This window comes from Micromys minutus (assembly GCF_963924665.1).
Source record: "Micromys minutus genome assembly, chromosome: 9".
In the NCBI taxonomy this organism is placed as follows: domain Eukaryota; kingdom Metazoa; phylum Chordata; class Mammalia; order Rodentia; family Muridae; genus Micromys; species Micromys minutus.
Genome location: NC_137978.1, coordinates 27,554,587 through 27,571,600, shown reverse-complemented (window position 1 = coordinate 27,571,600; position 17,014 = coordinate 27,554,587). Strand labels below are relative to the sequence as shown.

The window sequence follows — 17,014 nt, the reverse complement described above, 5'->3', positions numbered from 1 at the left end:
TTATCCAGAGTGGGGATGAAAGAAACTTATCTTGGGCTTCAATAATTTGTTTCTAAAGAATTAAAGACCCCTGTTTTAAACTACCAACCAAGCATGCTTGGTGGCAAATCCAGTACTTGGGAGGCAGTGGCAGGTGTAAATCTGTTTCAAGGCCTGGTCTACATAACTTTAGGAAGCCAGGGCTATATAGTGAGACCTTTCCTTTTAGGCTGGTCATTTGGTCAGTTTTAACTTGTTTAGACGCTTTTGCTTTGTCTGTCTGGTGGAATCAGAGCTAGCTTAAAACTCTCGACCATCCTGCCTGTATCACCAAGCACACCACCTACTTAGCTTTGCTGTGGTTGTTTGAAATTAAAGGTGTGTTAAGATAACAGTGGTCTGTCTTTGATGCTCCCTGACCGTAAGTTCCCCCTTTTGGTACAAGCTGACAAAAACATTTAATGTGCAAAATCAGGATAAATTAAGGAAGGATAGATTTGGCTCAGTTTTTGGTTTGTTTCATTTTGTTTTTTGAGATGGGACCTTTTGTAGCCCAAGCTGGTCTCAAGCTCACTGTATCTGAGGACGACTTTGTACTCTGTTTGCCTCCCCGTGCTGCGCTGGGATCATAGTCATGGGCCACTATCCCTGGCTATTGGGATCATGGGAATGTACCAAGCCAGGCTTGCTTGGTGTTTTTAAATGCATCCTCCTCCTCCCCAAAGCCCAGAACAATGTGTAACCATACTCAAAGTTGAAGGGGGTGGGGGGGGAGAGGTAACAGAAACGAACCATTTTGTAATGGTAACTGCAGTCTGTCTCCTTTCCAGTGGTACATTTTTATTAGTTGATTATTATGGGACTTTAACTGGGTTTTAAACAGTGTTAATAAGCTAAAGGCATAGATTAAATGCCTACTCTCAGCTGATGTGGACTCTTCCAGTTTTATCTACATATTTATGTGGAGAGATTGCTTCCAGAGAGGTTTGCAAACTGTTTTCCTTCTTGAACCCTGTGTAGTGGTGTCAGATGATTCTGTTTTTCTCGTGGACACTGGATGTTTAGTCCTTGTCATTTACTGTGTGTTGACAGTTTTACTTTTCAGTGCTGACTGTTCATCTTAGTAATGGTGCAAACCCCAGCAGTGATAGGAGTAAGAGTGTGGTAGAGAAGTTTGCGTTGGCTTTTAGGCTCATCGTGGCTGTGTGGCCTAGAATTTCATGGACTTTGCATGATGTGGCACACTGTGGTACACACAGCTGTTTGTTCCCAGGACTTAACCCAAGGCACTGATGAGTAATAGCCTAAGAAAGAACTCCCACCTTTCCACTGCTCTGCTTTAAAGAAAGATTATGCAAGACTGGACGCAGTTTCTTACTACTGTGCCTCTTTAGGACACATCCTAGCTGACAGTCAAGACAAGTAAAAATACGACGGCAGTGTGGTAGCTTATGCTTGTGACCCTAATGTGCCAGTGCTGCCAGGGAGACCCTGACGTCTGCACCACCTTGGGCTACACCCCCACATTCCTAGCTACAGTGGAGGACTTAAGTGAGTCACAAGTTTAAAATGAGGCTGGGAAACATAATACGAGCCAGCCTCAAAAATGTAATTATAGCTGAGTGTGCTGGTGCACGGTTTAATCCCAGCACTCAGGAGGCAGAGGCAGGCGGACCTCTGAGTTAGAGGACAGCCAGGGCTACACAGAGGGGGATATATATAGTTTCTCAAAACTTGTCAAGTTTATTTTATGGCAAATCATAAATATATTTCACTAATGGTAGACATTTGATTTTGAACTTTATGGAAAAATTTGAGTTCTTTTAAGTTTTTTGTTGTTGTTCATTATTGAGTCAGAGTACGGCTCCAATGTATGGGTCAAATGTGTGTAGCTCTTACTGTCTTGGAACTTGCTATGTCATCCAGGCCTGCCTCTGTCTCCCGAATGCTAGGACTAAAGGCATGTGCCAATACACTGGGCTCTCTTAACTTTATTTTAATCAACTTTGGAGCAAGATGTTCTTTAATTACTGAAAAGTTAAGGCACTTTCATAGAGGGAAATCTTTGACCACATTTTCCTCTAAAAATCAATGTTATGTGAAGATTTGAATTCTCAGATAATATGCAGGAACTTTTTTTTTTAAGTTACTGACGTGTAGGCCAGTGAGATGGCTCAGTAGGTAAAGGTGCTTGCTGCCAAGCCCGAGTTCAGTTCCCTATGGTGGGAATCCTCATGGTAGGAGAGAACTGACTCCCACAGTTGTCCTCTGGTTCCCATGTGTGGATCATGTACACTCATGCCCCATGTTAAATAGATAAGTAAATATAACAAACTTAATCAACATGTAACATCTCTGTTCAGAGGCAGAGCAGAAGGACTGCGGGCTGGAGGCCAGCTTGAGCTGCTAAATGAGGCCCAGGCTATCTTGGGCTACATGGAAAGACCCTGTCTGAAAACAACAACAATGACAACAAAACTAAATTAATGACAAGATCTCGGATTGGGATTCCTATCAAAGCATGTGAGAGGCTGTTTTTTTGCTTGCCTTCTGATGGGATTTAACTCTAAGAAATGCGAAACCTGTTAGAAGGTTGAATGTGTGCATTTCAGATACAATTCTGGATGGTCTGGGCTGAGGTATTCTCGTTATGGCCTGGTAAACAAGAGTACTCTGCACGTAAATCATGCTGTATATTCAGATGGAACATCACTTAAATATTAATGTTGTATGTACAGATTGGGATTTTTTTTTTTTTTTTTTGCCTAAATAAATGTTACAAATTTTATGTAATGTGTGGTCTACTTTCACTTTCGACACTTTGACATTTAGTATTAAGTCAAGCTCTGCATTCCATAGTAAGCTGTTGTGCTTTCAGATATCTGCAAAAGTCTGTCACTAAAACATCCTTCCTTAGTGAGGTTCTTATACCAGCCAGTGCACCTGGGGAGACTGAAACAGGAGGCTCAAGTCCAAGGCTGACCTGTGTGATGTAGTGAGACCTCTTCCCACCTCAAAAAAAAAAAAAAAAAAAAAAAAAATCTACATCACTCAACAGTAGAGGGAATATCAGACATGCAAAGACCCTTTAGGGGATTTAATTTTAATGGAGAAGAATAATAGTATTCAACAACAATGTTCCAGAACAGTGCATACATAGTGCTTATTACAGAGATCAAAGACCACACCTAGTTCTAACTGGACATTAAGTCCAGTTAGTCCAAAAAGAATTCCTGCTGGGTGGTGGCACACCTTTAATCCCAGCACTCCAGAGGCAGAGGCAGGCCGACCTCTGAGTTTGAGACCACCCTGGTTTACAAATCTCTACAAATCAAGTTCAAAGACAACCAGGGCTAGAGAAACCCTATTTTGATTTTAAAAGTAAAAAATAATTGAAAAGATAATACCTTGGTTTGTTGCAAACAGAGGAGACAGCAGTGAAGCTGCACCCCTCCCTACTCAGGTACAGTTGGGATCTCGAGCTGAAGAAGCAGCTCAGTGAGAGCACTGGCTGCTCCATGGACTAGGATTCTATTCCCAACCCCTACATGGGGTCTCACAACTCTAGCTCCAAGGGTTCCAATACTGCCTCTGGCCTCCACAGGCACTGCATGCATGTGGTGTACAATTGTACATACAAACAAAACACCCATATACACAAACAATTTAAAGACAAGTCAGCCTGGCAGTGTTCAAACTTTTATTTATTTTAGAGTATTTATTTTATATGAGTACACTGTAGCTGTTTTCAGACACACCAGAAGAGGGCATCTGATCCCATTACAGATGGTTGTGAGCCACCATGTGGTTGCTGGGAATTGAACCCAGGACCTCTGGAAAAGCAGTTGGTGCTCTTAAAATTATTTTTTTCTAACATATTGTTTGTCCAGTAATTGACTTGAGTAAAGTTTTTTTTTTTAATTTGCCCCCACAGGTTTATCTTCTTGTTTTTGAGACAGGATCTTCCTGTGTGAGACCTCCTGTCTCTATAGTGCTGGGATTAGTCATGAACCTTTATGCCCTGCTCTCTCTCTCTCTCTCTCTCTCTCTCTCTCTCTCTCTCTCTCTCTCTCTCTCTCTCTGTGTGTGTGTGTGTGTGTGTGTGTGTGTGTATTTCTCTATAAATTTCTCTTTATGTATATATGGTTTATTTATTTATTTGTTTGTTTGTTTGTTTATTTATTTGGGGGAGGCCTGGAGCTCAAGTCTTGGCACCCATATGGTAACTCACAACTGTCTGTATCTCCAGTTCCAGGGGATCTGATACCCTCTTCTGGACAAGCACTCATAAATATGCAGATAAAGGTAGATAAAACACACAAAATAAAAAACTTCTTTCAAAATTGTTTTGGGTGTATGTCTGGTGTTTGGGTGCTGTCACAGCTGTGCACATGCAGAGAGCAGCATTGAGGTATCTTCTTATATCTTTACTCTCAAGACAATTAATACCCTCCCTACCCCAGCATTCAGGTACTGAGGCATGACACAGTGGGTGAAGGCCAAAGGCTAATGACCTCTGGCCTTGTAACTTTCTTACTGTTCTGGGGCCAGAAGCCAAGTTTTTCTTTAACTCTTTGCTATTCTGTGGCCAAAGCCGTTGAAGATAGTGTTAGGGGAAGGATGAAGACAGTGGGGGACATATGGCCCATGGAGGTGCGGCGAGGCCTGAGGGCAAGGGAGGTGCCTCTGGGGGGTCCATGTTGGGAATCCCTTCCCCCTGAGGGACCAGCCACACAACGGTACAGAATAGAGTTTATTCAGGTCATGGGAGAGTTAAGAGGGCAGTAGAAAGAGAGAGAGAGAGAGAGAGAGAGAGAGAGAGAGAGAGAGAGAGAAGTAGAGAAGTAGAGGCCGGCCATGAGCACGTGGGAGAGAGGGGGTAAGGGAAAGGGAAGAGGAGGGGTAGGAGTGGGAGAACAAGGCTGCAAGAGCACAAGAGCAAGAGAGGCCAAGAGAGAGAGGAGGGGGCAAGCAGCCCATTTTATAGTGTCAGGTCACTGGGGCGGAGCATACCTGGCTACTGCCAGGTAATTGAGGGGTGGTATTTACAGAATCCCAACAGGTAGCCTTTGCTACCCTGCCTAAGTTCCAGATCTGGCAGTGCTGCCAGCCCCCACCCAGATTCCCACAGATAGAAAACACAGATGCATTGCTCAGTTTCAACTCACCTTATTGCTTCAATTGCTGGGCATTTTAAAACTGCAGCTAGGGTACCCTTCCCAAAATTCTCAGCTCAGTATCCTAAATCTGCACTCAATTTCAGTTGCTCTGCCACCTTTAGTCCCAGCTCAACATCCCCAACCTCTCACCTGTAGTAGCGGCCACAGGCCACTGTACCCAAGATCTGACATGGCTGGTCACCTTTTCTCCCTCAGAAGCATGGCAGACTCTCCCTCTTTCTCTCCTGCTTCTTTTCTCTTGCCCAGCAAATGGCCCACGGCTTCTTTACTGATAGATCAAAAACCAACTGGGGAACAGGACCTTAGCATCAGCACCATCTCTATACTAATGTTGTGGGTTGCCCTGGTGCTGTTTGTATTCTGATGTTAATTCTGCTTCCTTAAGAGGCTAGAGCCTGTGATTGGGCAGTGGGAGGGAAAGGTGAGGCTGGAGTAGGGGCAGAGTAGGGAATAGAGAGGAAGATGGAGGAAAGAGGAGGTAGAAAGAGATGGAGCAGAACCACATAGCCTGGAGAAGCTGCAAATAGAAAGGGATCTCACCGCTGGGGTATTGTAGTGGTAAATCTTGTAACTGACTTATGTGGTCTTGCAAGGCTAATTGGGGCTGGAGAGTTACTGCAACAAAAAGGCTTTGGCTTCTGGCAGTTTACCTCATGCTGATATCAACAAGGGAAAAGAAACTCAATTACTTTGTCTTAAAACCTTGATTCTTTGACTCAGGCCTCTATTGGCCAGGCAAGAAGCTTGGAGTTCCTTAACTCTTCGTGAACCAGAGAGAAAAGGAAGAAAAGAAAGAAGAAAGGCACACATATAGAGACACACGCATACGGGATGATGCTGAGGGAAGCTGCACTGTTGCTTTATTATAGGTCTTAGTTTTTAAACGTTCTCATGGTTTTCTAAGCATTTTTACATTCTGTAAGCTCATAGTAAGTTTAAGGCAATAGTTCATGCCAAAAGTTTGTAAGACTTAGGGAGCCATAGCAGAATTATTTACATATTTCCATTAAAACTAGTAGTACCCAACTAAACATTCATTATCTGTTTCTTCCACCATGTGGATCCTGGGGTTTGAACTCATGTCAGTGTTGGCAGCAAGTGCCTTCAACCCCATTGGTGCTCAACCTATGGGTTGTAACCCCTTTTTCTCACAGGAGTCACCTAAGACCATTGGAAACAGGTTTTGTTATGCATTGATTGTTTCCTCTTTGTCCACTGCCCCTTCTGCCTTCCACCCACCCTTCCCACTGTGGGAGAGTAAGGAGAGGGTGGGGGATGGGCTGAATAGATGGCTCAGTGGTTAAGAGTGCTTGTCACTCTTGCAGAGGACTTGGGTTCAGTTCCCAGCACCCACATGGAGGCTGTCTATAACTGCAGTTCCAAAAGATCCGACCTCCACATGCAAATAGAATGGATACATAAAATCAGACTCACTCACATACACATAAAATAATTAAAAAAAAAAACAATATAGGGATCAGGGGTTGGAGAGATGGCTCAGCGGTTAAGAGCACTGACTGCTCTTTCAGAGGTCCTGAGTTCAGTTCCCAGCAAACACAACCATCTGTAATGAGATCTGATGCCCTCTTCTAGCATTCTACACTAGCAGTGACAGTGTACTCACATAAAATAAATAATAAATCTTTTTTAAAAATTTAATCTCCCACATTTATAGTTTTAAGCACACAAAAAAGTGTTTTTTTTTTTTTTTTTTTGTTTTTTTTTTTTAAAGAGAGAGTGTGGGTATTGGGAAAACTCACTTTAATCATGTCCTTACCAGAGTTTTAGGGAGTCCTTTTGTGATTGCCACATGACAGGGAACTCAGGCTCCTCTCCTGGGATTTGTAATCTCATTCATAAAAGAATTTGAGAATGGACTTAAACAAAAGATCAAGGAAAAATTTATAAGAATTTAAAAAACAATGGCCAGGATAGGCAGGCTGTAACCCTCAGCAGCTGCCTAGAGTAGGAGACTGGGGGAAAAGAAGAGCCATACAGGGGAGGTACTGACTGCCCCAGTGGCAGGAAGAGAGAGAAAGGCCGGGAGACAGTAGCGCATGCCTTCATTTTCTGAGTCTGAAGCTAGACCGAGAAAACCTGTCTCAAAAAGCAAACAAAAAAAAAAAAAAAAAAAAAAAAAAACAAAAAAAAACAAAACAAAAAAAACAAAGCAAGGGAAAAGTTTTGCTTAAAAGGGGAGGTAAACCTAGAAACTATGAGGGAGGAGAGGGAAATCTGGGAGGAAAACTACATTGTCTCATTAAAGGAACAATTGTCCCACCTGTTATTTGAATATATACTTTATTTCATGTGTATTGAAAGACCCCCACAGAGGGGAGACCCTCAGTCAAGTCTTGGGATAACACAACCCCACAAGAACTCACTAGAGACCGTCCTTGCTGCAATTACATGAGGTTTTTTAATGGACCAGTGCACTGGGGTCGAGACTTATATCCCACGCAGGAGTAGAGGAGTCTGACCCGGAGTGGCTGGGAGATGGTGGTTTTAAAGGAAACAAACCATAACTGGGGGGGGGGGGGGAGTACGGCATTCAAGAATACCAAAAATACCAGTGAAGAATCGTAAGGGAAATACCTGGTTTCTCAAGATTGTTTATGATGTGTTATTTAACTTTTATGTTTTTATGGTCAGTCAGTTTCTGAAACAAAGTCACCCTGACCTTAAGGCCATGAATTCTTTATGGTCAGCCAGTTCCTGGAATAGAAGGATAGTATTGCAGAACTGACTACCCTGCATTTTTGGCTCTACTCTACCTGCTAGGGGTCTTCTACTTTACCTGTTAGGGGGTCAGGCTTTATCCTGGTCTTTCAGTATGAGCATCTTTCTTTCATGTATGGCATACCACATATGTGCCTGTAGTTCATGGAGGCCCATCACCAGCCTGTCTCGATCCGCTAGCTCCCAATGCCTCGGAGATTTTTCTTTATTTGTGAATGATTAGGCCTATAGCTTAGGCTTGTTCCCAGCTAGCTCCTAGAACTTAATTGACCCATTTATTAAGCTCTGCCATATAGCCCTACCTCTCCTTTCCGGGCAACTGTTCCACCTGTGGATTCTATCCCCCCCCCCCCCCCCCAGTTCCTATGTCTGCCCAGATGTTACCGCCAGCTCTTTATTAAACCAATCAAAAGGAGATAGTAAAGAATGTTTACAAAATACGATGCAGGTACTGAAAAATTGAAATAACAATACCGAAGTTGCAGAAACAACACTTGAATAAAACAAAGACAGCTTCACCCAGTGCACTGAAGATCATCCCAACAGAGGCCAGAAGAGGGGAGTCAGATCTCCTGGAACTAGAGTTAGGGACAATTTTGAGTCACTGTATGGGTGCTAGGAATCAAGTCAGGTCCTCTGGAAGAGCAAGAAGTGCTCTTTACAGCTGAGCCATGTCTCCATATTCTTTAGAATGAATTAAGGTAAGCCTGCTTCCCAGGGATGGCCCCTCAGCCAAGGCATTTGACCTGGCCAGCAGTAACGTTAAGTCTCCATCCAGGCTAGAAATTCTAATCTGTGGATCAGAAGAGTTTTCCTTGAACTCTATATCTTATCACTTAATATCCTAAGGTGGTTTCTGAACTCAGTCTCCATGTAGATTCCAGCCTGTGAAAAAAGGAAGTCTGGCTGCCATGGTGGTATTCCCCCTTAGCACCAGTACTGGTGAGACAGAGGTAGAGGGAGGTATATCTTTGTGAATTCCAGGATAGCCTGGTCTACGTGCTCAAGCTAGCCAGGACTACACAGTGAGATTTTATCTAAAAACCAAACCAAACAGAGCAAGTCGTGCTGAGGCAGGCTAAGGGACAAGTACGTGAGATGAAGGAACCCTCACGTCTGAAGCTTCTCAGCAGAGGAGCAGAAATCCAGCACTATTAATGCCCGACTGCTTAAGGCCTTTCCCTCAGCCCAGGTCCAAACCTGCAGCTCTCTAGGAGTCTCACCAGAAGCAGAAGGGATGGTTGTTGCCATTTTAGCTCCTCCAGCCAAAGCACCTCAGTTATCAAAAGGGATGGGAGTGTTTCTTAGCAGTGCTTTTGAGATGTAACTTGAGAGCTATCAAAAGAAAAGTATATATGATAATTCTGGGACAGCTAATTGTACCTTAGAAAGCCTGTAACAATACTTGGATATATCTTCCTTTCTAAGAGCCTCTCTTTTAACTCTCAGGTTTAAGCCTGTATTAAGCACTAACAGAACTCCCAAATTGGCTTCACTATTTACCAGTTAATTCTGAAATTAATTCTTTTGGCATTGAAGCCACAAATCCCAGCATCTGGAGTTTAAGGCCATTCTTAGCAATAAAGTAATTTAAAGGCTGGCCTGCGCTCCATGCTACTCTCTCGTAACAAACATTTCCAGGGGTTAGCAAGGCGGCTCAGTGGGTAAAGGTGCTTTTGGCCACATAAGTTTGAGATCCCAATGTCAATCTCTGATACTCATGTAAAGGTATAAGAAAGAACTTACTCCACAAAGTCGTGGCAAACATCTTTACAAACTGAGCCATGTCACTGGTCCTCAAATATGCTCTCTTCTTTCTTTCTTTGTTCCTTCCTTTCTTCCTTCCTTTTTTTGAGATAGGTTCTCATTATACAGAACTGTTTGTCTTGTGGAACTAGAACTCTCTAGGTAAACTACACTTGCCTCAAACTCACAGAAACTCACCTACTTCTGCCTCCTCCTAGATGCCAGTATTAAAGATGTGTGTGTGTGTGTGTGTGTGTGTGTGTGTGTGTGCACCACTAAGCCTGGCCTCAGATTTGCTCTTGATCAGTATTTGAAAAGAAAAGAACCGATTTAATTATGAAAGTTGGTTTTCAAACACTGTTACCGTGAACACTTCTTGCCTGGCTCATAGAATTTGAGCCTCATTTGACATCTGGTCAGTCTTTGAGTTTCAGCTTCTCCTTGCTCGGTGTTGTTAGTCTAGAGGCTTCTACAGCAAAACTCAAGATGCCACAGAGCAGAATATTTCTTCCTTAAAAGTGAGGCTGAAGAAACTAACAACCCAATAAACATGAGCACAGGGTTACTTCTGAGTAAAGGCTGAGCTGTAGATTATGCAGGAGGAGATCCTGAGCCGGTGGGGTGGTTCTGTCGGTGAAGCACCTGCCAGCAAACCTGAAGGCCCTGAATTCAGTCTCAAAAATCTACAGGGTGGAAGGTGAGAACTGACTCCCACAAGTTGTCCTTTTGTCCTTTGGTCTTCACATGTGTCATGGAGTGTGAGTGACTCCCCCAAACGCATTCACACACAAAAATAATAAAAATGTCTAAAAAGAAGAGAGAGAAAAAAGAAATCTTACATTGTTAAGTATATAGCTTGGTTGTGTGCTTTAACATGTATGAAAGAGCCTGTGTTCTGTTCCTAGCACCAAAACAAACAAATAAGTAAATCTTATATGTGAAAGAAATTGTTAGGAGCAAACAAATAGAACCCCAGATGAACAACAACCTCACCAGATACTTTCAACTCTTTGTAACCTAAGCATAAATCTCCTTTTAAAAGTTATTACATGCTGGCAGCTGTTGGCTTGTGCCTTTAATCCCAGCACTGGGGGTGGGTTGGTGTGGGGAGCAGAGGCAGGAGTATGGGCTGCTGTCTATATGCAAGTGAGGGCAGGCACAAGATAAGACAAGGCCTGTGATTGGGCAGTGGAAAAAAAGAGTTTTTGAGAGGTGAGAAAGATAGGAGAGAAGGAGTAGGAGAAAGATGGAGGTGAAGGACAACCTAGACCCTTATGGCTTTAAATAGCCACAGGTAGCTATGAACATCTTAAAAGGGATAGATAATTATAGGACCACTTGTCTTATCTAGGTGGGCAGTTTATATCAATATCAATTGGCTCTGAGTTTATTGTGTGGATGTTTTGTGGGGTGAGAATTTACTGGTATAAATCAGACTGATAAATTACAAGCTTTGAGTTTTGATTTTACTGGGTATCTGGGAATTGTGACTGAGCAGAGTCCGCAGCAAGAGAACCTCAAGATAGGCAGTGGCTGCTGGGACTAGCCATGGTGGTGAGATCAGTGCTGGGGCCAGAGAGTAGCCGGCGGTAGTGTGGCATGGTCCCTTTTTACGTAAAAAAAAAAAAAAAATTACCAATACACAGGTGAGTTTGAGTCCAGACTGGACAGCCATGGCTATAAAGAGAAACTATGTCACATAAAACAAAAACAACCAAAAAGAAAAAAAAAAAAACCCAAACAAACAAACAAGAACCCCAAAGCTAATACTTAAAACTTTATCCTTGGCTATTCTGGGAATTCTCTTCCCAGGTATATTCTACTGTACCTGTACTTAGTTTTAGTTATTGATGAGGCAGAGGCAGGAGGATGAACGTTTGAGACCAGCCTAGGTAAAATGGAGATATCCTATTTCTTTATAGGATGGGCTCTGTGACCTCAGTACTTATGAGGTAAAGACATGGGTAGCTACTACTTGAGGTCTGTCTCATAAAAATAAAAGCCAGGGCTGCTCATGATGCACAGTTGGTAGAGGGTTTACACAGCATGTACAAAGCCCTTGGTCCAGTTTCCAGTTCTGCATAGAACAGTCATAAAAGCACATGCCTCTACGCAAGGCATGTGGGTCAGGGAGGCAGGAGGCTCAGAAGTTCAAAGTAATCCAGGGGGAGAGTTTAGAGAACTGGATAATCTTCCAGAGGACCTAGGTTTGATTCCCAGTACCCACATGGAACCTCACAACCATCTGTAACTACAATGCCAAGAATCCAATGTCCTCTTCTGGCGTCTGTGGATGCTTCATGCGTGTGATGGGCAAACATACATGCATGTCAAACAGCCATACACATAAAATGGTACATAAGAATAAAATTTAAAAATTAAAAACCACACAAGGCTGAATGTTGAGTTGGAGACCATTCTAGACTACCTAAGACCCCATCTCAAAAAATAAAAGAAAACCAAAGGGAACTGGTGTGGCTGCTCAAACCTATGATCCCAGCACCCCGGGGACTAAGACAAGGAGGATTACTGTGAGTTCTAGGCCAGCCTGGGCTATAGACTGAGATCCTGTCACCCCACCCTCCACCTCCTACCCATTGCCAAACACCAACAATAAGAAAATAATGCAGTCTATAGATAACTGCAGCATATGTAGTAAATATTGTTTCCATTAATCTGTTTATTCTCAATTAATTGTCAGGTTCACAACAGACCTTTCTAGCTGAACTAGACATTCTTTTAGCAGGCTCTGACTGGTTTTTTATTTTTTTAAAACAAATAATAAATAGAAAAACAATGTCAGAATAAAGTCCTGGGGTCTCAGTGGATAAAACATTGGCTGTGCTTACCTGACAACCTGAATTTGAGCCTCTGATGCCTTTGTATAAGCAGCACACACAGACACACACACCAGCAACAATAAAACACCACCACAAATGAAAACTACACCATACACATACATAATAGTAAAATAAAATTTAAAAACGGAAATACAGGACTGTCTTTGAAATGCCATGTATTTAGGTTTTTTGTTTGTTTGTTTGCATTTTGCTGAAAAACAGAGCTTTGAACATGCTAGGCCAGCACTCCTGATTCTGCATCTCCCAAATTCTGAGATTACAGATGTGCACCACCACCATGCCAGCTTAAATCACAGATTTTAATAGTGAGTCTTTGATTCTTTTTGGCCCTAGCCCAGAACTCACAGAGATCAGCCTGCCTCTGCCTCCTTCTCAAAATGCTGGGATAAAAGGCTGTGCTGTTACTCCCAGGTAAAATTCCTTCATCTTGGCTCTTAATTCTGACTTTCAGTTTCTTCAATGGCTTGCTCTCATCCCTAAAATTCGGTTCTCCCAATGTGCTGAGTGAAGTCTAACAGCCACGCCCCTGCATCTCAGCAAGCAAGGAAGGTGAATTCAGGGACAGCTGCATTCAACTTGCACCTTAGGAGGTGGAAGTAGCAGAATCAGTTCAAGGTCATCTTTGGCAGTAAAATAAATTCCTGGCAGGTGGGAAAGAAATAGCCTGAAAGTGTTTCCTGGTCATTTGTTCTTGAAAAGTAATTTTAACATTTGAATTCCTTCATCTAGAGGAGTCAGGGGCGTGCCAGACCTTGCACTTATTTTTTTTAAGCAAACCCGATTTCTCCAAGTGAGCTCCCACCTAATATTACGGCTGAGAAAATTTAAGCTTCAGATACCTCCGGCAATCCAAGGGATCTAAACTCGCCTCTCACTTCTGTCTGTCTCTGTCTCTCCCCTGCCTTGGCCTGGATTCCCAGCATTAGCTGCATATCAAATTAAGTAAGATGGTCTTAAAAGTAGTGGAGGCTGCGTTAGCTTCAAACTAGTTTTCTGAGGAAAACCTTCAACTTTTGATCCTCCTGTTTCCACTTCCCCGTGCTCGTATAAAAACAGGTGTTGTTTTGTTTTTGAAATTGTGTGTACATGCCACGTGTGTAAACGGATGTCACACTGCACTCTGTTAGGCTGTCCCCTTCCACCCAGGTCAGCAGCCCCTAGCAATGTTTTGTACGGTTAGTTCCCATGGAGGGGTTAAAACGTGACTGGTATCATACTTCTGGGGCAAAGCTGTTGAAAATGCATTTTAACTTGTTTAAAAAACTTAAAAAAATCTGGGACGTGGTAGAGCTCTTGCCTACAATGAGCTCTAGATTCCTACTGTAACCCATCCAAAAACAAAACCAACCACAACCCCCACAAAACCCCTTAATACCAGTACTTGGGAGGCAGAGGCAAGCGGATCTCTTAAGAGTTTGGAATTCCAGGCCAGCCAGGGCTACAGAGAGAAACCTTGTCTCAAAACAGAACAAAACACCCCCCACCACCACCCATAAAAAAAAAGAAATAAAAGGAAACAACAACATACAAATTCACAATCCAGTTCACCGTGCGAACGCCGTCGCGGGAGGGCCGACCGCCCTCCGAGGGGTGACTAGGAGTTGGGTGGCCGAGCGGGAGGGCGAGGACCATTGGCCATGCGGCCGGGGGCGGGGTCGGCCGACCTGTGCGCGGCGTGGGCCTGCGGTTCAAACGCCCGGCGACCTTCCTGCGCTCTCCTCCGGTGCGCCGCGGCGCGACGTCGGCGGCCGGGCTCGCACGAGCGGGGGGCGGCATGGTCCACTTCTTGCACCCGCTGCTGTGGTCGCGGACCCTCGTCCTGCCCGACGCCCAGCAGGACGCGCAGGGCCGCCGCTTGGTACAGGTGAGTGTGGCCGCCGTCCGGGCGCCCGGGGCGTCCGCCCGTCGTGCAGCGCGGCCCGCGGGCGGCCTCCTCCCGACAGGCGGCGAGTCGGGCGCGACGGTTCGCGGGCAGGCCGGCCCGGGCTCGGTGGACGCCGCGTCCCGCCCGCGCGTGGCCCCTGGTCACTGCGCTGCTGAGGAAGGCGCCTGAGTTCGAGCCCCAGCCATGCTGAGCGCTCGCTGCGCGCAGGCGCCACCCCGCAGGCTCTCCCCGGACCCCAGCTCCCCTCCTCAGACCTCCAGCCAGCCGGGTCTCCTCAACCAGCTCCCTTCAGACGCCCTTAGCTCAGTACCCTTCAGCCCTTCTCCATGCCCCCAGCCTCCTCGGTCCCCATGCAGCTGCTCTCCCCAGACACCTCCCACCTGCGCCATCGACCAAGTGCAGAGAGCAGAAACCCGGAGGTTGACTGGGTCTCCACTGGAACTTAGGGCCAAGTGACTCTGGAATGCTCAGTGCCACCTGCGGGAACGAAGAATAACAGTGGTGACACCTGTTTATTTCATTTTAAGGCGGTCCTCACACAGGGTTTCTAAGTGTAACAGCTTTGGCTGCCCTGGAACTCACGCTGTAGCCCATGCTGGCCTTCCATGCTGGCCTTGAACTCACAGAAATCAGACGGCCTCCGCCCAAGTGTCCGCCTTTTAAGGAGGACGACCGGGTTCTAGGCCAGGAGACTACCTCCCAACCAAATCAAACAAAAGTCTAGCGATGAGGGGCCGCTCGGAAATGAGTTCAGAGAGAATCTAGCAGTCTGTCTGGGAGGGTGGTTTTTTTTTATTGTTTTTGGATTTGGGGACGACCATTCCTTGGTAGTCTGCTGCTCTGCTGAGGTACACTCAGCCAGAAATTGTGCGTGTGAGAGATGGGGTTTCTCCGTGTAGCCCAGACTGGCTTCAAACTCAGTCTCCCGAGCACTGGGAGTACAAACGTCTGCCAGTATGGTCACCGCCTTTCCCCCTCGAACTCACTGAGCTCTGATTCTGCCTCCTGAGAACCGGTTTAAAAGCTCAGCCTTCTGTTTAGACAGGTTCGTGTAAAAAAATTGTATTCTCTTGACCTTATTCTAGTTACTTATTTTCTCCCGCTTACAAAGAATCACTAGGTTAGAAGAAGACAACTTGCTGGTAATAAATACGTTCTCTCTTTCTACTATGTTGGTTTCTGGGGGTCAAGCTCAGGTGACCAGGCACTTTTATCTGCTGTCCTATCTTTCTGGGCCCCCACTTATTTTTTTAATTATGGGTACGAGACTGAGATGACTCAGCAATTAAGAGAAGACCTGGGATGGGTTCCCAGTGTCCATGTGTGCACATGAGTGCTGGCTCCCTCAGAGCCCAGAGGGCATGGGATCTCATGACCGATGACTGTGAGCCACCATGTGGTTGCCGGGAATTGAACTCAGGACAGCAGTCTGTGCCTTTAACCACTGAGCCATCTCTCCAGCCCTTCCTGGAGTTTTAAAAGTTTGTTTGTTTGAGACAAGGTTTCTTTGTGTAGCCTCTGGCTATCCTAGAACTCACCCTGTAGACCCTGCTGACCTAGAACTCAGATCCATCTTTCTGCCTCTGCCTCCTGAGTACTGGGATTAAAAGTGTGTGCCACCACTGCCCAGCTTTAAATTATCTTTTTATCGATATCATATCTGTCATTTTTTTTCTGGTTATTTTCAACACATACACCCTTTTAAAAATTATTTTATTAGTTGTGGGTCATACCTTTATAACTTCCCTTATTTTGTTACATTATGTGTAATTTGGGTTTTTTGTTGTTGTCTGCCCTTGTCTTATGTTCTAGACTGGCCCTGGCCTCTAGCTCCCTATGACCTTGAATTCTTGGTCATCCTTCCTCAATATCACAAGTGGTGGGATTATAGGTTTGGACCTTTATTTTTTTATTGGTAATGTGTGTGCTGTGGACACACTGCATAGGTCAGATTACAGTTTGGAGTTGTTTCTGTTCTTCTGCCATAGGTATTGAACTCAGTGTTTCAGTTTGGAGGTGAGGACCTTTGCCAGCTGATCATCTCTCCAGCCCAAGAAATCAAATTCTATTGTTATGATAGATAGATAGATAGATAGATAGATAGATAGATAGAGCCTCAAATATGATTGATCTCTCTTGGTTCACTCAAAATTTAAAAAAATTATTTTATGTGCACTGATATTTTGCCCGCATGTGTGTGTATATGAGGGTGTCTGATTCCCCGGAACTGCAGACAGGTGTGAGCTGCCTTATAGGTGCTGGGAATTAAACTTGGGTCTTCTGGAAGAGCTATCTCTCTACCTCTATGGTTTGTTCACATTTAAAATGCATATTGTAGAGGCTAGAGAGATGGTTCAGTGGTTAAGAGCAGTTTTGTTCTTGAAAACTCAGGTTCAGTACCCCAGCACCCATGTGTCAGTATCGGCTCTAGTTCTAAGGGATCCAGTGTGCTTTTCTGGCCCCATCACTGTGTATACATACATGTAGGCAAAACACTCATACACATAACAATACTTTGAAAAAAGCATGTATATCTGTTCTTACAGAAGTCCACAGATGTTAAAATGGTCTCTGTCTTGGGTTTGGGAATTGTGCAAACTGCTCTCGCACATGTCTTGAGTTTG

The 17,014-nt window shown here is 44.5% G+C and overlaps 1 protein-coding gene across 1 annotated transcript in view; it reads left to right on the top strand.

The window, feature by feature from the left end:
- Window positions 1–14,279: 14,279 nt before the first annotated feature.
- ZYG11A (zyg-11 family member A, cell cycle regulator) overlaps window positions 14,280–17,014 on the top strand; it is a gene marked incomplete at both ends in the record, with an annotated part of 31,468 nt that continues 28,733 nt past the window's right edge. The window contains one exon of the mRNA XM_080922142.1: window positions 14,280–14,369. Within this exon, the coding sequence (XP_080778268.1) occupies window positions 14,280–14,369 (90 nt within the window). The remainder of the gene's footprint in view (window positions 14,370–17,014) is intronic.